The sequence below is a fragment of the Oncorhynchus mykiss genome, chromosome 19 (assembly GCF_057628025.1).
Source record: "Oncorhynchus mykiss isolate SJ-2025 chromosome 19, ASM5762802v1, whole genome shotgun sequence".
NCBI lineage: Eukaryota > Metazoa > Chordata > Actinopteri > Salmoniformes > Salmonidae > Oncorhynchus > Oncorhynchus mykiss.
In genome coordinates this window covers 5,382,501-5,405,000 of record NC_143040.1, presented here as the reverse complement: position 1 = coordinate 5,405,000, position 22,500 = coordinate 5,382,501, and the positions used below count along the sequence as shown (strand labels likewise).

Genomic DNA, 22,500 nt, shown 5'->3' with positions numbered 1-22,500 from the left:
ACAAAAAGCACAAATAGAGATAAAATGAATCACTAACCTTTAATGATCTTCATCAGATGACACTCATAGGACTTCATGTTACACAATATATGTATGTTTTGTTTGATAAAGTTCATATTTATATAAAAAAAATCTCAGTATACATTGGCGCGTTATGTTCACTAGTTCCAAAAACATCTGGTGATATTACAGAGAGCCACATCAATTTACAGAAATACTCATTATAAATGTCGATGAAAATACAATTGTTAGACATGGAATTATAGATATACCTCTCCTTAATGCAACCGCTGTGTCAGATTTCAAAGCAAACCATGCAATAATCTGAGAACGGCGCTAGGATATTTTATTTTAATTATCCGCCATGTTGGAGTCAACAGAAGTCAGAAATAACATTATAAATATTCCCTTACCTTTGATGATCTTCATCAGAATGCACTCCCAGGAATCCTAGTTCCACAATAAACGTTTGATTTGTTCGATAATGTCCATTATTTATGTCCAAGTAGCTACTTTTGTTAGGGCGTTTAGTACACAAATCCAAACGCTCGTGCAGGTCCAGTCGAACGTCGGACGAAAACTTCAAAAAGTAATATTACAGGTCGTAGAAACATTTCAAACAAAGTATAGAATCAATCTTTAGGATGTTTTTATCATAAATCTTCAATAACGTTCCAACCGGAGAATTCCATTGTCTGTAGAAAAGCCATGGAACGCAGGTCGCTATCATGTGGAATGCGTGTGACCAGGACCTGGCTCTCTGCCAGACCTCTGACTCATTCCTCTCTCATCCGGCTCCACATCACAGTAGAAGCCTCATTCAAGTTTCTAAAGACGGTTGACATCTAGTGGAAGCCTTAGGAAGTGCAACATAACCAATATCCCCCTGTGTATTCAATAGGGGCTGGGTTGAAAATCGACCAACCTCAGATTTCTCACTTCCTGTTTGGATTTCTTCTCAGGTTTTTGCCTGCCATATGAGTTCTGTTTTACTCACAGACATCATTCAAACAGTTTTAGAAACGTCAGAGTGTTTCCGATCCAATACTACTAATACTATGCATATATTAGCAACTGGGACTGAGGAGCAGGCTGTTTACTCTGGGCACCTCTGGGCACCTTTCATCCCAAGCTACTCAATACTGCCCCTGCAGCCATAAGAAGTTAACACAATCTCCTCCAATACAAACTGGTTATCAGCTGAGATAGTTGACACACATCCACTAACCAACACATCGACTGTACATGCAGATTGATTGATTGGTTGATTGATTGACACTTTGATAATCCCCAAGGGGCTGCTGATCTGATTTTCTGAAAGAATTAACAGTAAACGTTACACACAGAAGTGTGAAAACCATAAGGACATTACAAATGTATCTCTCCCTCCCCCCACTTCTCTCTCTTTCCCTCTCTCTCCCTCCCCTCTTTCTCCCTCTCTCTCCCTCTCTCTCCCTCTCTCTCCCTCCCCTCTCCCTCCCTCTCTCTCCCCCCTCCAGGTATCCCAGGCAGCGACTACATCAATGCCAACTACATTGATGGCTACCGTCGTCAAAACGCCTACATCGCGACGCAGGGCTCTCTCCCCGAGACCTTCTGTGACTTCTGGAGACTGGTTTGGGAACAGCACACGGCCAACATCGTCATGATGACCAAGCTAGAGGAGAAGTCTCGGGTAAGGACTGAGATCCCTTGTTTAATACAGTGAAGATTGATAGAAATGACATTTTTTTACATGTTAGTGATTTTTTAACAGACACATTTATCCAGAGCAGTTAGTGTCAGATCATTGTAATGATTTGGGGTGAAGGAGGACGGATCAGTTGACGGCCAATGGGGATGGAGAGATAGAACTAGACTATGTCCTGTACAGCGTTGTACCCACTAATGTCAACGTACAGTGTAGATAGAATGTCTTCTGGTGTGGATGGCCAATGGGGGGAACAGGGAACATAACTGCCTAATCATTTTGTAGACTGTAAAAGTGACCACAACAAGTCCAAACAGATACCGTGTAATAATAAGACTTTAAACAGAATCATTTCAAACGTTGTTTACATTTTTAAAACCGATATGATGACATACATCTCTTTAGTATGCGTTTTAATACTTTTTAGAACAGGTTAACAGATTCCAAAATGAAAATCAGTTGGAGCTGATTTGCTATTTTCCAAGAATAAATAAATAAATATCTATATTGTTTTTTTTGGGGGGGGGCTTAGAAAACTTGGGGGGGCCAAATAACATCCGGGGGCCAGTTGGTGATCCTTGTTGTATATTATGTGTGTATACAGCAATATGACTCTCCTTATTAGGACTTCAAATAATCATGTATTTTCTCCCTCTAACGTGTTTCTAACATGGTGCTGTCACCTTTAGTCTTCCGTCTCTCTTCTTACCCCATGTAGAAACTAGGTACAACTTTCTCTTTCCACCATGCTTCTACTGATACTATGCTTATACTGTAGTACTGTCTTGTACTATGTAGTACCATGGCTAATAGAACTAACATGTACTATGTAGTACCATGGCTAGTAGTACTAACATGTACTATGCAGTACCATAACTAGTAGAACTAACATTTACTGTGTAGTACCATGACTAGTAGAACTAACATGTACTATGTAGTACCATGACTAGTAGAACTAACATGTGCTATGTAGTACCATGGCTAGTAGAACTAACATGTACTATGTAGTACCATTACTAGAACTACCATGTACTATGTAGTACCATGACTAGTAGTACTACCATGTACTATGTAGTTTCATGACTAGTAGTAATACCATGTAATACTTAGTACCATGACTAGTAGTACTAACATGTACTATGTAGTACCATGACTAGTAGTACTAACATGTACTATGTAGTACCATGACTAGTAGTAATACCATGTAATACTTAGTACCATGACTAGTAGTACTAACATGTACTATGTAGTACCATGACTAGTAGTACTACCATGTAGTACCCAGACTATATATCCATGTACATAAATGGCTATGTAGTACCATGACTAGTAGTACTACCATGCACTATGTAGTACCATGACTAGTAGTACTGCCATGTACTTTGTAGTTTCATGACTAGTACAATTATCATGTAGTGCCCAGACTATATATCCATGTAAATATATGGCTATGAGTACCATGATAATACTAATAGTTTAGGTAGTTTAGTAGAAACCTCTTCTAGGCTACTACTAATACTATACTTATACTGTGGTATCACCATAGTATTACCATGACTAGTAGTATTGCCATGTAGTACCCAGAGTATGTAAATATATATATATATATTCATGTAAATATATAGATAAATACATCTATATTTATAAATATATGGTCATATATGGATCAATATATGGTTATACAGTGGGGCAAAAAAGTATTTAGTCAGCCACCAATTGTGCAAGTTCTCCCACTTAAAAAGATGAGAGAGGCCTGTAATTTTCATCATAGGTACACTGTCTGTGAGATCCAGAAATCTTTCTTGTTTGTAGGTGACCAAATACTTATTTTCCAACATAATTTGCAAATAAATTCATTAAAAATCCTACAATGTGATTTTCTGGAATTTCTTTTCTCATTTTGTCTGTTATAGTTGAAGTGTACCTATGATGGAAATTACAGGCCTCTCTCATATTTTTAAGTGGGAGAACTTGCACAATTGGTGGCTGACTAAATACCTTTTTGCCCCACTGTATATATAATTAAATATGGATAAATATATGGTTATATATGGATAAATATATGGTCATATATGGATAAATATATGGTTATATATGGATAAATATATGGTCATATATGGATAAATATATGGTCATATATGGATAAATATATGGTCATATATGGATAAATATATGGTTATATACCTGTATATGGTTATAAATGGATACATATATGGTTATATATGGATAAATATATTTTTATATATGGATAAATATATGGATATGTATGACTAAATATATGGTCATATATGGATAAATATATGGTTACATATGGATAAATATATGGTTATATACCTGTATATGGTTACAAATGGATACATATATGGTCATATATGGATAAATATATGGTTACATATGGATAAATATATGGTTATATACCTGTATATGGTTATAAATGGATACATATATGGTTATAAATGGATAAATATATGGATATGTATGAATATGGCACTGGTAGTACCATGCTAATACTAACAATAATACTAATATTGTAGTATTACCATGTACTATATAGTACCATTTTAATAGCAGTACTAATACTGTGGTAGTAATGTACTGTAGTGCTGTGTGGTAGCTGCTGCCGTGACTCTTTTTCAACTCTCTCTCTCTCTCTCTCTCTCTCTCTCTCTCTCTCTCTCTGTGTGTCTGTTTCAGATGCCCTCTTATTTCTTCTCCAAGGCAAGACATCCCTCTCTCCTTCCCTCCCTCCTCTACCCTCCCCCTATCCCTCTCTCCTTCCCTCCCTCCTTTACCCTCCCCCTATCCATCTCTCCTTCCCTCCCTCCTTTACCCTCCCCCTATCCCTCTCTCCTTCCCTCCCTCCTTTACCCTCCCCCTATCCCTCTCTCCTTCCCTCCCTCCTTTACCCTCCCCCTATCCCTCTCTCCTTCCCTCCCTCCTCTACCCTCCCCCTATCCCTCTCTCCTTCCCTCCCTCCTTCACCCTCCCCCTATCCCTCTCTCCTTCCCTCCCTCCTTTACCCTCCCCCTATCCCTCTCTCCTTCCCTCCCTCATTTACCCTCCCCCTATCCCTCTCTCCTTCCCTCCCTCCTTTACCCTCCCCCTATCCCTCTCTCCTTCCCTCCCTCCTTTACCCTCCCCCTATCCCTCTCTCCTTCCCTCCCTCCTTTACCCTATCCCTCTCCCTCTCTCCTTCCCTCCCTCCTTTATCCTCCCCCTATCCCTCTCTCCTTCCCTCCCTCCTTTATCCTCCCCCTATCCCTCTCTCCTTCCCTCCCTCCTTTACCCTCCCCCTATCCCTCTCTCCTTCCCTCCCTCCTTTTCCCTCCCCCTATCCCTCTCTCCTTCCCTCCCTCCTTTTCCCTCCCCCTATCCCTCTCTCCTTCCCTCCCTCCTTTTCCCTCCCCCTATCCCTCTCTCCTTCCCTCCCTCCTTTTCCCTCCCCCTATCCCTCTCTCCTTCCCTCCCTCCTTTACCCTCCCCCTATCCCTCTCTCCTTCCCTCCCTCCTTTACCCTCCCCCTATCCCTCTCTCCTTCCCTCCCTCCTTTACCCTATCCCTCTCCCTTTACTCTCTTACTTCATCTCTGCAACCTCTGCTCACGTGGTTTTCTGATCACACAATATATTATTTTCTGTCTGGTTTTTAAAACACACTGAGAATGACTGAAATGCTCCTCTAAAAAAAAACACTTTTGGAGACTCAACAAAATGCACGTTGTCCGTTAGTTCACGTTGTCCGTTAGTTCACGTTGTCCGTTAGTTCACGTTGTCCGTTAGTTCACGTTGTACATTAGTTCACGTTGTACGTTAGTTCACGTTGCATGTTGTTGTGTGTTGTGTTCTTTGGATCTCGTTCAAGCTTGGGGTCGACTTCCATTTCAGTTCAGTCCGTTTCCTCTTCAAGAAGATTTAGTACCATTTATTATCGATTAGATTTGTATTTCTTCTCAAGTCTCCATTTGGGATTTCAGGTCCTGTCCAGAATTGGCTGAAAAGAAAAGAAACTGACCCAAAACTTTTGTCTGTTTAATCTAGACTGTAGCCACTAGTCATCCATGTTAGGTTAGGTAGCTACTGTTTATTACATAGCTAATAGTACATTAAGGAGCTGCAGTAGGATTAGACTGTTAGACTGTTAGACTGTTAGACTATTAGACTGTTAGACTATTAGACTGTTAGACTGTTAGACTGTTAGACTGTTAGACTGTTAGACTGTTAGACTGTTAGACTATTAGATTGTTAGACTATTAGACTGTTAGACTATTAGACTATTAGACTGTTAGACTATTAGACTATTAGACTGTTAGACTGTTAGACTGTTAGACTGTTAGACTGTTAGACTAACAGTCTAACAGTCTAACAGTCTAACAGACTGTTAGACTGTTAGACTGTTAGACTGTTAGACTGTTAGACTGTTAGACTGTTAGACTGTTAGACTGTACCATAGAGCTTCAGTACATCAGCATTAGCCTACATATACAGCACATTAGGGCGCTACAATATGCTATGTTTAGGCCAGTCATTCCCTGGTGTGTAACCCAGCTTCTCAGTAGAAATGCTATGCTATGTCCCTGTAATAGACCTGTGTCCTGGTGTCCAGGGGGTGTACTGGTACATCAAGCTGTCTCAGTACAGAAACAGGAGATAGACTAGTGTCCTGTCCAGGGGGTGTACTGGTACATCAAGCTGTCTCACTACAGAAACAGGAGATAGACTAATGTCCTGTCCAGGGGGTGTCCTGTACGTCAAGCTGTCTCAGTACAGAAACAGGAGATAGACTAGTGTCCTGTCCAGGGGGTGTCCTGTCCAGGGGGTGTCCTGTATGTCAAGCTGTCTCACTACAGAAACAGGAGATAGACTAGTGTCCTGTCCAGGGGGTGTCCTGTGTCTCCCTACAGAAACAGGAGATAGACTAGTGTCCTGTACGTCAAGCTGTCTCACTATGTGAAGCTGTCTCAGCCCTGTGGAAAGCAGTACAGTATAATGAGGTATTATAATCCCAGCGTTTCAGAGAAAGAGAACAGCTAATTACAGAGTAGCAATGGCCAGAAACACCAGAATCCAGTCTGGACGAGTGGAATGCAGAGCAGGTCTCCCCACTGGCTTTGATGTGAAACTGGATGGATCAGCTCATCCTCATCGTTTGGTTTGGCCTGACTCTGCCATGGGCTCTCCGGGGGATTTCTGTAATTTTGTTCCCTTAGCTCCCTGTGGTTTCTGAGGCTGGAAAAGAACTACAAATCTGTCTGCTTGTTATGTGGAATTTGATGTGGTGCGGTGCTAAAGCATGCTGGGGTTTGGTGTTTGCATATTTGTAGAGGTTAGCACAACATCCCGTGACCACTTATAGCTAGTTCAGTATCTGATAGATAACTTAGAATAACACCTGTCTGTCTCTCACACACTGTACCTACACACACACACACACACTCTCTCTCTCCGTCTGTCTCACTCATATTCTCTCTCTCTCTCTCTCTCTCTCTCTTCTCTCATTATCTCTCCCTCTCTTCTCTCATTATCTCTCTCTCTCTCATTATCTCTGTCTCTCCTATCTCTTCTCTGATTATCTCTGTCTCTCTCTCTCTCTCTCACATTCTCTCTCTCGCTCTCTCATATTCTCTGTAAAAAACACACACATTCTCATACACATTCGGTCTCTCTTTCATTCTCTGTTTCTCTCTCTCTCTCTTTTGTTCTCAGTCTTTTTACCCCCTTCGCCCCCCTCTGACGTTGTCTCTCTGTCTCTGCAGGTAAAATGTGATCAGTACTGGCCTACCAGAGGAACAGAGACATATGGGCTGATACAGGTTACTCTGCTGGACACTGTAGAGCTGGCTACATACTCTGTTAGGACCTTCGCTCTCTACAAGGTGTGTGTGGGGGGGGGTTGTGTGTGTGTATGTGTGTGTGTGTGTGAGGGGGGGTTGTGTGTGTGTGGGGGGGGTTGTGTGTGTGTGTGTGTGTGTGTAAGGGGGGGTTGTGTGTGTGTGTGGGGGGGGGGGTCGTGTGTGTGTGTGTGTGTGTGTGTGTGTGTGTGTGTGTGTGTGTGTGTGTGTGTGTGTGTGTGTGTGTGTGTGTGTGTGTGTGTGTGTGTGTGTGTGTGTGTGTGGGCGAGAGAGACACAGAGAGACAGACAGACGGACGTGTGTTTTATGTGTATACTTGTTGTGTAACCTCCTCTCCTCTCTCTCCCCTCCCCTCCCATCCTCTCCTCTCCTCTCCCTGGTCCTTTCTCTCCTCTCTCTCTTCTCTCTCCCCTCCCCTCTCATCCTCTCCTCTCCTCTCTCCCCTCCCCTCTCATCCTCTCTCTCTCCTCTCTCTCTCCTCTCTCCCCTCCCCTCTCATCCTCTCCTCTCCCATCTTCTCCTCTCCTCTCCTAATTTTTGTGTAACCTCCTCTCCTCTCCTCCTCTCTTCTCCTCCTCTCTCCCATCCCCTCTCCCTGGTCCTCTCTCTCCTCTCCTCTCCTCTACTCTCCTCTCCCCTCCCATCCTCCCCTCCCCTCCTCTCCCCTCCTCCAGAGTGGCTCCAATGAGAAGCGTGAGATTCGTCAGTTCCAGTTTACAGCCTGGCCGGACCACGGGGTCCCCGAACACCCCACCCCCTTCCTGGCCTTCCTACGACGGGTCAAGGCCTGCAACCCTCCAGACGCAGGACCCATGGTCGTACACTGCAGGTACCATCTTTCTTCTTCTTCTCTTCTTCTTTACAGCTTCTATTACTTGACGTTTCCTGTGGGACGAGGAATATTTTTCAGGAATGTTCAAGTCCCTCCGTCGATTCCCATTTTTTTTTTTGTTGAAGCTGGGCTGAAGCTCGTCTGGGTATGGTTTCTTCCCATTGATCTGTTACAGTCTGTTTGACCTTCGTTCACCTATAGGTCAACACTGGAGGCTTGGTCAGCAACACTGTGCAGAAATATGGATCGGTTGAAGACGATTCTGTTTTGTACAGTGATTCATTGGTATATTGGAAGGTGCCGGAAACAGAAAGTAGAGTGGCTCTGATTTACCTGGAACGCCGAGCAGAAAAACCCCTTTAAAATAAAGCACATCATTATCATTACTCTGGTATAGTGATGTAGAACAGTAGAGTACATGACTCTGGTATAGTGATGTAGAACAGTAGAGTACATGACTCTGGTATAGTGATGTAGAACAGTAGAGTACATGACTCTGGTATAGTGATGTAGAGTACATGACTCTGGTATAGTGATGTAGAGTACATGACTCTGGTATAGTGATGTAGAACAGTAGAGTACATGACTCTGGTATAGTGATGTAGAACAGTAGAGTACATGACTCTGGTATAGTGATGTAGAACAGTAGAGTACATGACTCTGGTATAGTGATGTAGAACAGTAGAGTACATGACTCTGGTATAGTGATGTAGAACAGTAGAGTACATGACTCTGGTATAGTGATGTAGAACAGTAGAGTACATGACTCTGGTATAGTGATGTAGAGTACATGACTCTGGTATAGTGATGTAGAACAGTAGAGTACATGACTCTGGTATAGTGATGTAGAACAGTAGAGTACATGACTCTGGTATAGTGATGTAGAACAGTAGAGTACATGACTCTGGTATAGTGATGTAGAACAGTAGAGTACATGACTCTGGTATAGTGATGTAGAACAGTAGAGTACATGACTCTGGTATAGTGATGTAGAACAGTAGAGTACATGACTCTGGTATAGTGATGTAGAACAGTAGAGTACATGACTCTGGTATAGTGATGTAGAACAGTAGAGTACATGACTCTGGTATAGTGATGTAGAACAGTAGAGTACATGACTCTGGTATAGTGATGTAGAACAGTAGAGTACATGACTCTGGTATAGTGATGTAGAACAGTAGAGTACATGACTCTGGTATAGTGATGTAGAACAGTAGAGTACATGACTCTGGTATAGTGATGTAGAACAGTAGAGTACATGACTCTGGTATAGTGGTGTAGAACAGTAGAGTACATGACTCTGGTATAGTGATGTGGAACAGTAGAGTACATGACTCTGGTATAGTGATGTAGAACAGTAGAGTACATACCTCTGGTATAGTGGTGTAGAACAGTAGAGTACATGACTCTGGTATAGTGGTGTAGAACAGTAGAGTACATGACTCTGGTATAGTGGTGTAGAACAGTAGAGTACATGACTCTGGTATAGTGGTGTAGAACAGTAGAGTACATGACTCTGGTATAGTGATGTAGAACAGTAGAGTACATGACTCTGGTATAGTGATGTAGAACAGTAGAGTACATGACTCTGGTATAGTGATGTAGAGTACATATCTGGTATAGTGATGTAGAACAGTAGAGTACATGACTCTGGTATAGTGATGTAGAACAGTAGAGTACATGACTCTGGTATAGTGATGTAGAACTGTAGAGTACATGACTCTGGTATAGTGATGTAGAACAGTAGAGTACATGACTCTGGTATAGTGATGTAGAACAGTAGAGTACATGACTCTGGTATAGTGATGTAGAACAGTAGAGTACATGACTCTGGTATAGTGATGTAGAACAGTAGAGTACATGACTCTGGTATAGTGATGTAGAACAGTAGAGTACATGACTCTGGTATAGTGATGTAGAGTACATGACTCTGGTATAGTGATGTAGAACAGTAGAGTACATGACTCTGGTATAGTGATGTAGAACAGTAGAGTACATGACTCTGGTATAGTGATGTAGAACAGTAGAGTACATGACTCTGGTATAGTGATGTAGAACAGTAGAGTACATGACTCTGGTATAGTGATGTAGAGTACATGACTCTGGTATAGTGATGTAGAACAGTAGAGTACATGACTCTGGTATAGTGATGTAGAACAGTAGAGTACATGACTCTGGTATAGTGGTGTAGAACAGTAGAGTACATGACTCTGGTATAGTGATGTAGAACAGTAGAGTACATGACTCTGGTATAGTGATGTAGAACAGTAGAGTACATGACTCTGGTATAGTGGTGTAGAACAGTAGAGTACATGACTCTGGTATAGTGATGTGGAACAGTAGAGTACATGACTCTGGTATAGTGATGTAGAACAGTAGAGTACATACCTCTGGTATAGTGGTGTAGAACAGTAGAGTACATGACTCTGGTATAGTGGTGTAGAACAGTAGAGTACATGACTCTGGTATAGTGGTGTAGAACAGTAGAGTACATGACTCTGGTATAGTGGTGTAGAACAGTAGAGTACATGACTCTGGTATAGTGATGTAGAACAGTAGAGTACATGACTCTGGTATAGTGATGTAGAACAGTAGAGTACATGACTCTGGTATAGTGATGTAGAGTACATATCTGGTATAGTGATGTAGAACAGTAGAGTACATGACTCTGGTATAGTGATGTAGAACAGTAGAGTACATGACTCTGGTATAGTGATGTAGAACAGTAGAGTACATGACTCTGGTATAGTGATGTAGAACAGTAGAGTACATGACTCTGGTATAGTGATGTAGAACAGTAGAGTACATGACTCTGGTATAGTGATGTAGAACAGTAGAGTACATGACTCTGGTATAGTGATGTAGAACAGTAGAGTACATGACTCTGGTATAGTGATGTAGAACAGTAGAGTACATGACTCTGGTATAGTGATGTAGAACAGTAGAGTACATGACTCTGGTATAGTGATGTAGAACAGTAGAGTACATGACTCTGGTATAGTGGTGTAGAACAGTAGAGTACATGACTCTGGTATAGTGATGTGGAACAGTAGAGTACATGACTCTGGTATAGTGATGTAGAACAGTAGAGTACATACCTCTGGTATAGTGGTGTAGAACAGTAGAGTACATGACTCTGGTATAGTGGTGTAGAACAGTAGAGTACATGACTCTGGTATAGTGGTGTAGAACAGTAGAGTACATGACTCTGGTATAGTGGTGTAGAACAGTAGAGTACATGACTCTGGTATAGTGATGTAGAACAGTAGAGTACATGACTCTGGTATAGTGATGTAGAACAGTAGAGTACATGACTCTGGTATAGTGATGTAGAGTACATATCTGGTATAGTGATGTAGAACAGTAGAGTACATGACTCTGGTATAGTGATGTAGAACAGTAGAGTACATGACTCTGGTATAGTGATGTAGAACAGTAGAGTACATGACTCTGGTATAGTGATGTAGAACAGTAGAGTACATGACTCTGGTATAGTGGTGTAGAACAGTAGAGTACATGACTCTGGTATAGTGATGTAGAACAGTAGAGTACATGACTCTGGTATAGTGATGTAGAACAGTAGAGTACATGACTCTGGTATAGTGATGTAGAACAGTAGAGTACATGACTCTGGTATAGTGATGTAGAACAGTAGAGTACATGACTCTGGTATAGTGATGTAGAACAGTAGAGTACATGACTCTGGTATAGTGGTGTAGAACAGTAGAGTACATGACTCTGGTATAGTGATGTAGAACAGTAGAGTACATGACTCTGGTATAGTGATGTAGAACAGTAGAGTACATGACTCTGGTATAGTGATGTAGAACAGTAGAGTACATGACTCTGGTATAGTGATGTAGAACAGTAGAGTACATGACTCTGGTATAGTGATGTAGAACAGTAGAGTACATGACTCTGGTATAGTGATGTAGAACAGTAGAGTACATGACTCTGGTATAGTGATGTAGAACAGTAGAGTACATGACTCTGGTATAGTGATGTAGAACAGTAGAGTACATGACTCTGGTATAGTGGTGTAGAACAGTAGAGTACATGACTCTGGTATAGTGATGTAGAACAGTAGAGTACATGACTCTGGTATAGTGGTGTAGAACAGTAGAGTACATGACTCTGGTATAGTGATGTAGAACAGTAGAGTACATGACTCTGGTATAGTGATGTAGAACAGTAGAGTACATGACTCTGGTATAGTGGTGTAGAACAGTAGAGTACATGACTCTGGTATAGTGATGTAGAACAGTAGAGTACATGACTCTGGTATAGTGGTGTAGAACAGTAGAGTACATGACTCTGGTATAGTGATGTAGAACAGTAGAGTACATGACTCTGGTATAGTGGTGTAGAACAGTAGAGTACATGACTCTGGTATAGTGATGTAGTACAGTAGAGTACATGACTCTGGTATAGTAATAGACTAGTCTGTTCGTTCAACAGGCCTCTCTGTTAGTTGATAACTCTAGACAATGCCATAACTCTAGACAATGCCTTGTGATTGGTCGACACACAATCCACAGCTAGGCTGTAATTATCACCTTCACCGTCCGTTCCCGTCTCTAGACAATGCCTTGTGATTGGTCGACACACAATCCACAGCTAGGCTATAATTATCACATTGTTTTAATTATAATAATAACCATGAATCCTCTGTGTCTAAATTATAGACCTTCTCCTGGTATGGTAATCAGAATGATTTGATTTCTTTCTGAACAGACGGCAGGAATTCTGTAACGTTGACACATGTACTTCACCGCTGGAGAGATGAGAGGTTAGGGTCATCTCTGTTAGAGACAGAGAGACAGACAGACAGACAGACAGAGATGAGAGGTTAGGGTAATCTCTATTAGAGACAGAGAGACAGACAGACAGAGATGAGAGGTTAGGGTCATCTCTGTTAGAGACAGAGCGACAGACAGACAGACAGACAGAGATGAGAGGTTAGGGTAATCTCTATTAGAGACAGAGAGACAGACAGACAGAGATGAGAGGTTAGGGTCATCTCTGTTAGAGACAGAGAGACAGACAGACAGACAGACAGACAGAGATGAGAGGTTAGGGTCATCTCTGTTAGAGACAGAGAGACAGACAGACAGACAGACAGAGATGAGAGGTTAGGGTCATCTCTGTTAGAGACAGAGAGACAGAGAGACAGACAGACAGAGATGAGAGGTTAGGGTCATCTCTGTTAGAGACAGAGAGACAGACAGACAGAGATGAGAGGTTAGGGTCATCTCTATTAGAGACAGAGAGACAGACAGACAGACAGACAGAGATGAGAGGTTAGGGTCATCTCTGTTAGAGACAGAGAGACAGACAGACAGACAGACAGAGATGAGAGGTTAGGGTCATCTCTGTTAGAGACAGAGAGACAGACAGACAGACAGAGATGAGAGGTTAGGGTCATCTCTATTAGAGACAGAGAGACAGACAGACAGACAGAGATGAGAGGTTAGGGTCATCTCTATTAGAGACAGAGAGACAGACAGACAGACAGACAGAGATGAGAGGTTAGGGTCATCTCTGTTAGAGACAGAGAGACAGACAGACAGAGATGAGAGGTTAGGGTCATCTCTGTTAGAGACAGAGAGACAGACAGACAGACAGACAGAGATGAGAGGTTAGGGTCATCTCTGTTAGAGACAGAGAGACAGACAGACAGACAGACAGAGATGAGAGGTTAGGGTCATCTCTGTTAGAGACAGAGAGACAGAGAGACAGACAGACAGAGATGAGAGGTTAGGGTCATCTCTGTTAGAGACAGAGAGACAGAGAGACAGACAGACAGAGATGAGAGGTTAGGGTCATCTCTGTTAGAGACAGAGAGACAGACAGACAGAGATGAGAGGTTAGGGTCATCTCTGTTAGAGACAGAGAGACAGAGAGACAGACAGACAGAGATGAGAGGTTAGGGTCATCTCTGTTAGAGACAGAGAGACAGACAGACAGAGATGAGAGGTTAGGGTCATCTCTGTTAGAGACAGAGAGACAGAGAGACAGACAGACAGAGATGAGAGGTTAGGGTCATCTCTGTTAGAGACAGAGAGACAGAGAGACAGACAGACAGAGATGAGAGGTTAGGGTCATCTCTGTTAGAGACAGAGAGACAGAGAGACAGACAGACAGACAGAGATGAGAGGTTAGGGTCATCTCTGTTAGAGACAGAGAGACAGACAGACAGAGATGAGAGGTTAGGGTCATCTCTGTTAGAGACAGAGAGACAGACAGACAGACAGAGATGAGAGGTTAGGGTCATCTCTGTTAGAGACAGAGAGACAGAGAGACAGACAGACAGAGATGAGAGGTTAGGGTCATCTCTGTTAGAGACAGAGATACAGAGAGACAGACAGACAGAGATGAGAGGTTAGGGTCATCTCTGTTAGAGACAGAGAGACAGAGAGACAGACAGACAGAGATGAGAGGTTAGGGTCATCTCTGTTAGAGACAGAGAGACAGACAGACAGAGAGAGATGAGAGGTTAGGGTCATCTCTGTTAGAGACAGAGAGACAGACAGACAGAGATGAGAGGTTAGGGTCATCTCTATTAGAGACAGAGAGACAGAGAGACAGACAGACAGACAGACAGAGATGAGAGGTTAGGGTCATCTCTGTTAGAGACAGAGAGACAGACAGACAGAGAGAGATGAGAGGTTAGGGTCATCTCTGTTAGAGACAGAGAGACAGACAGACAGAGATGAGAGGTTAGGGTCATCTCTATTAGAGACAGAGAGACAGACAGACAGACAGACAGACAGAGATGAGAGGTTAGGGTCATCTCTGTTAGAGACAGAGAGACAGACAGACAGACAGACAGAGATGAGAGGTTAGGGTCATCTCTGTTAGAGACAGAGAGACAGACAGACAGACAGAGATGAGCGGTTAGGGTCATCTCTATTAGAGACAGAGAGACAGACAGACAGACAGACAGAGATGAGAGGTTAGGGTCATCTCTATTAGAGACAGAGAGACAGACAGACAGACAGACAGAGATGAGAGGTTAGGGTCATCTCTGTTAGAGACAGAGAGACAGACAGACAGAGATGAGAGGTTAGGGTCATCTCTGTTAGAGACAGAGAGACAGACAGACAGACAGACAGAGATGAGAGGTTAGGGTCATCTCTGTTAGAGACAGAGAGACAGACAGACAGACAGACAGAGATGAGAGGTTAGGGTCATCTCTGTTAGAGACAGAGAGACAGAGAGACAGACAGACAGAGATGAGAGGTTAGGGTCATCTCTGTTAGAGACAGAGAGACAGACAGACAGACAGACAGAGATGAGAGGTTAGGGTCATCTCTGTTAGAGACAGAGAGACAGACAGACAGAGATGAGAGGTTAGGGTCATCTCTGTTAGAGACAGAGAGACAGACAGACAGACAGACAGAGATGAGAGGTTAGGGTCATCTCTGTTAGAGACAGAGAGACAGAGAGACAGACAGACAGAGATGAGAGGTTAGGGTCATCTCTGTTAGAGACAGAGAGACAGAGAGACAGACAGACAGAGATGAGAGGTTAGGGTCATCTCTGTTAGAGACAGAGAGACAGAGAGACAGACAGACAGAGATGAGAGGTTAGGGTCATCTCTGTTAGAGACAGAGAGACAGAGAGACAGACAGACAGACAGAGATGAGAGGTTAGGGTCATCTCTGTTAGAGACAGAGAGACAGACAGACAGAGATGAGAGGTTAGGGTCATCTCTGTTAGAGACAGAGAGACAGACAGACAGACAGAGATGAGAGGTTAGGGTCATCTCTGTTAGAGACAGAGAGACAGAGAGACAGACAGACAGAGATGAGAGGTTAGGGTCATCTCTGTTAGAGACAGAGAGACAGACAGACAGAGAGAGATGAGAGGTTAGGGTCATCTCTGTTAGAGACAGAGAGACAGACAGACAGAGATGAGAGGTTAGGGTCATCTCTATTAGATACAGAGAGACAGAGAGACAGACAGACAGACAGACAGAGATGAGAGGTTAGGGTCATCTCTGTTAGAGACAGAGAGACAGACAGACAGAGATGAGAGGTTAGGGTCATCTCTATTAGAGACAGAGAGACAGACAGACAGAGATGAGAGGTTAGGGTCATCTCTATTAGAGACAGAGAGACAGAGAGACAGACAGACAGACAGACAGAGATGAGAGGTTAGGGTCATCTCTGTTAGAGACAGAGAGACAGAGAGACAGACAGACAGAGATGAGAGGTTAGGGTCATCTCTATTAGAGACAGAGAGACAGAGAGACAGAGATGAGAGGTTAGGGTCATCTCTATTAGAGACAGAGAGACAGAGAGACAGACAGACAGAGATGAGAGGTTAGGGTCATCTCTATTAGAGACAGAGAGACAGGCAGACAGACAGACAGAGATGAGAGGTTAGGGTCATCTCTATTAGAGACAGACAGACAGACAGACAGACAGACAGATAGACAGACAGACAGACAGGCAGACAGACAGGCAGGCAGGCAGGCAGGCAGGCAGTCAGACAGACAGACAGACAGACATTGAGAGGTACCGGATCCTGGTAAATGGGTTCCGAGAGGCTCAAATGAAGCGGTGGTTTTGTAGAACACTGGTTCTGTAGAACACTGGTCACTGGTTCTGTAGAACACCGTCTCTTCACACATCAATCCAGGTTTCAGTGATTTCATTTTCCAAAGACCAAATCTCCTGCCTTTGTTCACCACTGGCCAAGTTCATGACAGCAGTGTAAACAACAACATACAGTAATACCCAGGAAACCCAGAGAAGGACTGAGGTATGGGTCACCTTCAGTTCTGTCAACTCAAATTCCATTCAAACTATCGAAATCATATATATATACCATATATACAGTGCCTTGCGAAAGTATTCGGCCCCCTTGAACTTTGCGACCTTTTGCCACATTTCAGACTTCAAACATAAAGATATAAAATTTTATTTTTTTGTGAAGAATCAACAACAAGTGGGACACAATCATGAAGTGGAACGACATTTATTGGATATTTCAAACTTTTTTAACAAATCAAAAACTGAAAAATTGGGCGTGCAAAATTATTCAGCCCCTTTACTTTCAGTGCAGCAAACTCTCTCCAGAAGTTCAGTGAGGATCTCTGAATGATCCAATGTTGACCTAAATGACTAATGATGATAAATACAATCCACCTGTGTGTAATCAAGTCTCCGTATAAATGCACCTGCACTGTGATAGTCTCAGAGGTCCGTTAAAAGCGCAGAGAGCATCATGAAGAACAAGGAACACACCAGGCAGGTCCGAGATACTGTTGTGAAGAAGTTTAAAGCCGGATTTGGATACAAAAAGATTTCCCAAGCTTTAAACATCCCAACGAGCACTGTGCAAGCGATAATATTGAAATGGAAGGAGTATCAGACCACTGCAAATCTACCAAGACCTGGCCGTTCCTCTAAACTTTCAGCTCATACAAGGAGAAGACTGATCAGAGATGCAGCCAAGAGGCCCATGATCACTCTGGATGAACTGCAGAGATCTACAGCTGAGGTGGGAGACTCTGTCCATAGGACAACAATCAGTCGTATATTGCACAAATCTGGCCTTTATGGAAGAGCGGCAAGAAGAAAGCCATTTCTTAAAGATATCCATAAAAAGTGTTGTTTAAAGTTTGCCACAAGCCACCTGGGAGACACACCAAACATGTGGAAGAAGGTGCTCTGGTCAGATGAAACCAAAATTGAACTTTTTGGCAACAATGCAAAACGTTATGTTTGGCGTAAAAGCAACACAGCTCATCACCCTGAACACACCATCCCCACTGTCAAACATGGTGGTGGCAGCATCATGGTTTGGGCCTGCTTTTCTTCAGCAGGGACAGGGAAGATGGTTAAAATTGATGGGAAGATGGATGGAGCCAAATACAGGACCATTCTGGAAGAAAACCTGATGGAGTCTGCAAAAGACCTGAGACTGGGACGGAGATTTGTCTTCCAACAAGACAATGATCCAAAACATAAAGCAAAATCTACAATGGAATGGTTCAAAAATAAACATATCCAGGTGTTAGAATGGCCAAGTCAAAGTCCAGACCTGAATCCAATCGAGAATCTGTGGAAAGAACTGAAAACTGCTGTTCACAAATGCTCTCCATCCAACCTCACTGAGCTCGAGCTGTTTTGCAAGGAGGAATGGGAAAAAATTTCAGTCTCTCGATGTGCAAAACTGATAGAGACATACCCCAAGCGACTTACAGCTGTAATCGCAGCAAAAGGTGGCGCTACAAAGTATTAACTTAAGGGGGCTGAATAATTTTGCACGCCCAATTTTTGAGTTTTTGATTTGTTAAAAAAGTTTGAAATATCCAATAAATGTCGTTCCACTTCATGATTGTGTCCCACTTGTTGTTGATTCTTCACAAAAAAATACAGTTTTATATCTTTATGTTTGAAGCCTGAAATGTGGCAAAAGGTCGCAAAGTTCAAGGGGGCCGAATACTTTCGCAAGGCACTGTATATGAATCTCCTGAGCTTAAATGAGATTGACCTTTAACCCAGACAGAAACTCCCAACACTTCTCATTGGCTAAACAAGCTGCATCCCTCCATAACAATATTGGTTTACGACGAGCAACGAGATATTTTACCGTTTACTATGTACTCTCTAAGCTTCACACACACACACACACACACACACACACACACACACACACACACACACACACACACACACACACACACACACACACACACACACACACACACACACACACACACACACACACACACACACATATTTGGGTTCAGGAGTTGACAGTCCCAGTGCGTTGTCTAAACGGTATGCTGTGCTTTACGAACCCTGTCATTAGAATGCTGGCCTGGCTCCCACTGTGCAATGAAATAGACATGGAGAATACTTATCTTCCTCTTACTCAGCAGGGAGGGAGGGAGGGAGAGGTGTGTGTGTGTGTGTGTGTGTGTGTGTGTGTGTGTGTGTGTGTGTGTGTGTGTGTGTGTGTGTGTGTGTGTGTGTGTGTGTGTGTGTGTGTGTGTGTGTGTGTGTGTGTGTGTGTGTGTGTGTGTGTGTGTGTGTGTGTGTGTGTGTGTGTGTGTGTGTGTGTGTAACCAGGAAGCTGCCAGTGAGATGGAGTGTGTAACAGGATTATAGGTGAATTAAATTAGCTTATTTACAGTAACAATAGTCAGTCTCTCTCTCGCTCTCTCTCTCTCTCTGTCTCTCAATTCAATTCAATTCAAGGGGCTTTATTGACATGGGAAACATGTGTTAACATTGCCAAAACAAGTGAGGTAGATAATATACAAAACTGAAATAAACAATACAAATTAACAGTAAACATTACACTCATAGAAGTTCCGAAAGAATAGAGACATTACTAATGTTATATAATGTGTTGTAACAATGTACAAATGGTTAAAGTACACAAGGGAAAATAAATAAGCATAAATATGGGTTGTATTTACAATGGTGTTTGTTCTTCACTGGTTGACCTTTTCTGGTGGCAACAGGTCACAAATCTTGCTGCTGTGATGGAACACTGTGGAATTTCACCCAGTAGTTTTCGAAGTCTTTGTGGATCTGTGTAATCTGAGGGAAATATGTGTCTCTAATATGGTCATACATTTGGCAGGAGGTTAGGAAGTGCAGCTCAGTTTCCACCTCATTGTGTGGGCAGTGAGCACATAGGCCGCCGTAGGCAGACATGGCTTTCTCAATAGCAAGGCTATGCTCCCTGAGTCTGTACATAGTCAAAGAGCATAGTCAAAAAAAATCTCTCTCTCTCTGTATCGATCTATATCTCTATCTACGGTTTTCTTCTGGGGAAAGAGAGGCCGACCAAAATGCAGCGTGGTTAGTTTTGTACATCTTTAATAAAGATGAAAGTACAACAATCTACAAAACAAGAAACATGAAAAAACTGAAACAGTCCTATCTGGTGCCACAAACACAAAGACAGGAACAATCACCCACAAGAGGCCTAAAGAATATGCTGCCTAAATATGGTTCCCAATCAGAGACAACGATAAACACCTGCCTCTGATTGAGAACCACTCTAGGCAACCATAGACTTACCTAGAGTACTACTCTAACCACAATCCCATAACTACAAACAACCCCAGACAAAACAAACCACATAAATCCCCATGTCACACCCTGGCCTCACCAAAATACTAACGAAAACACAGAATACTAAGGCCAGGGCGTGACAATCTATCCATCTGTCTATATATCTCTCTTTGTATCTATCTATCTATCTGTCTCTCTCTTTCAATTCAATTCAAGGGCTTTATTGGCATGGGAAACATGTGTTAACATTGCCAAAGCAAGTGAGGTAGATAATATATAAAGTGAATATATAAAGTGAAATAAACAATAAAAATTAACAATAAACATTACACGTACAGAAGTTTCAAAACCATAAAGACATTACAAATGTCATATTATATATATATATACAGTGTTTTAACAATGTACAAATGGTTAAAGGACACGAGATAAAATAAATAAGCAGAAATATGGGTATCTCTGTCTCTGTGTCTCTCCCTGTATCACTCTCTGTATCGATTCAATTACATTTAAGGGCTTTATTGTCATGGGAAAGATATGTTAACATTGCCATAGCAAGTGAAGTAGATAATAAATAATCAAAATTAACAGTAAACATCACACTCACAGAAGTTCCAAAATAATAAAGACATTTCAAATGTATCTCCCTCCCTCCCTCCCTCCCTCCCTCCCTCCCTCCCTCCCTCCCTCCCTTCCTTCGTTCCTCCCCCCTTCCTTCCTTCCTCCCTTCCTTCCTCCTTCCCTCCCTCCCTTCCTCCCTCCCTCCCTTCCTCTCTGAATTCAATCCAATTCAATTCAATTCAATTTACTTTATTGACATGGCAAGTTCATTATTACTTACATTGTCAAAGTATACATTTCGAAAAATAAAAATAGATATTTATATATAAATACATGGTGGGACCAATAGTAATAGTAGTAGTGGACATGGGATTACCATTAACAACAACTACAACAATATTAATGACAACAACAATACATTAAAGCTAACATGACTGAGAAGACACATGACCTGATAGTAGGCCAGTGTCAACCTGACTGAGAAGACACATGACATGATAGTAGACCAGTGTCAACCTGACTGAGAAGACACATGACATGATAGTGGACCAGTGTCAACATGACTGAGAAGACACATGACCTGGTAGTAGACCAGTGTCAACATGACTGAGAAGAAACATGACCTGATAGTAGGCCAGTGTCAACATGACTGAGAAGACACATGACCTGGTAGTAGACCAGTGTCAACATGACTGAGAAGAAACATGACCTGATAGTAGGCCAGTGTCAACATGACTGAGAAGACACATGACCTGGTAGTAGACCAGTGTCAACATGACTGAGAAGACACATGACCTGGTAGTGGACCAGTGTCAACATGACTGAGAAGACACATGACCTGATAGTGGACCAGTGTCAACATGACTGAGAAGACACATGACCTGGTAGTGGACCAGTGTCAACATGACTGAGAAGACACATGACCTGGTAGTGGACCAGTGTCAACATGACTGAGAAGACACATGACCTGGTAGTGGACCAGTGTCAACATGACTGAGAAGACACATGACCTGATAGTGGACCAGTGTCAACATGACTGAGAAGACACATGACCTGGTAGTAGACCAGTGTCAACATGACTGAGAAGACACATGACCTGGTAGTAGACCAGTGTCAACATGACTGAGAAGACACATGACCTGATAGTAGACCAGTGTCAACATGACTGAGAAGACACATGACCTGGTAGTAGACCAGTGTCAACATGACTGAGAAGACACATGACCTGGTAGTGGACCAGTGTCAACATGACTGAGAAGACACATGACCTGGTAGTAGACCAGTGTCAACATGACTGAGAAGACACATGACCTGGTAGTGGACCAGTGTCAACATGACTGAGAAGACACATGACCTGGTAGTAGGCCAGTCTCAACATGACTGAGAAGACACATGACGTGGTAGTAGGCCAGTCTCAACATGACTGAGAAGACACATGACGTGGTAGTAGACCAGTGTCAACATGACTGAGAAGACACATGACGTGGTAGTAGGCCAGTCTCAACATGACTGAGAAGACACATGA

The 22,500-nt window shown here is 42.6% G+C and overlaps 1 protein-coding gene across 6 annotated transcripts in view; it reads left to right on the top strand.

Moving 5' to 3' along the window:
- Positions 1-22,500, top strand: part of LOC110519864 (receptor-type tyrosine-protein phosphatase delta) — a 275,027-nt gene that overhangs the window by 211,261 nt on the left and 41,266 nt on the right. For all 6 annotated transcript variants that reach the window (XR_016488744.1, XM_090209954.1, XM_090209953.1 and 3 more), the window contains 3 exons: positions 1,500-1,675; positions 7,443-7,562; positions 8,213-8,367. Coding sequence is in view for 5 of the 6 variants with exons in the window: in XM_090209954.1 (XP_090066080.1) it covers positions 1,500-1,675; positions 7,443-7,562; positions 8,213-8,367 (451 nt within the window). In the remaining variant the exon portion in view is untranslated. The remainder of the gene's footprint in view (positions 1-1,499; positions 1,676-7,442; positions 7,563-8,212; positions 8,368-22,500) is intronic.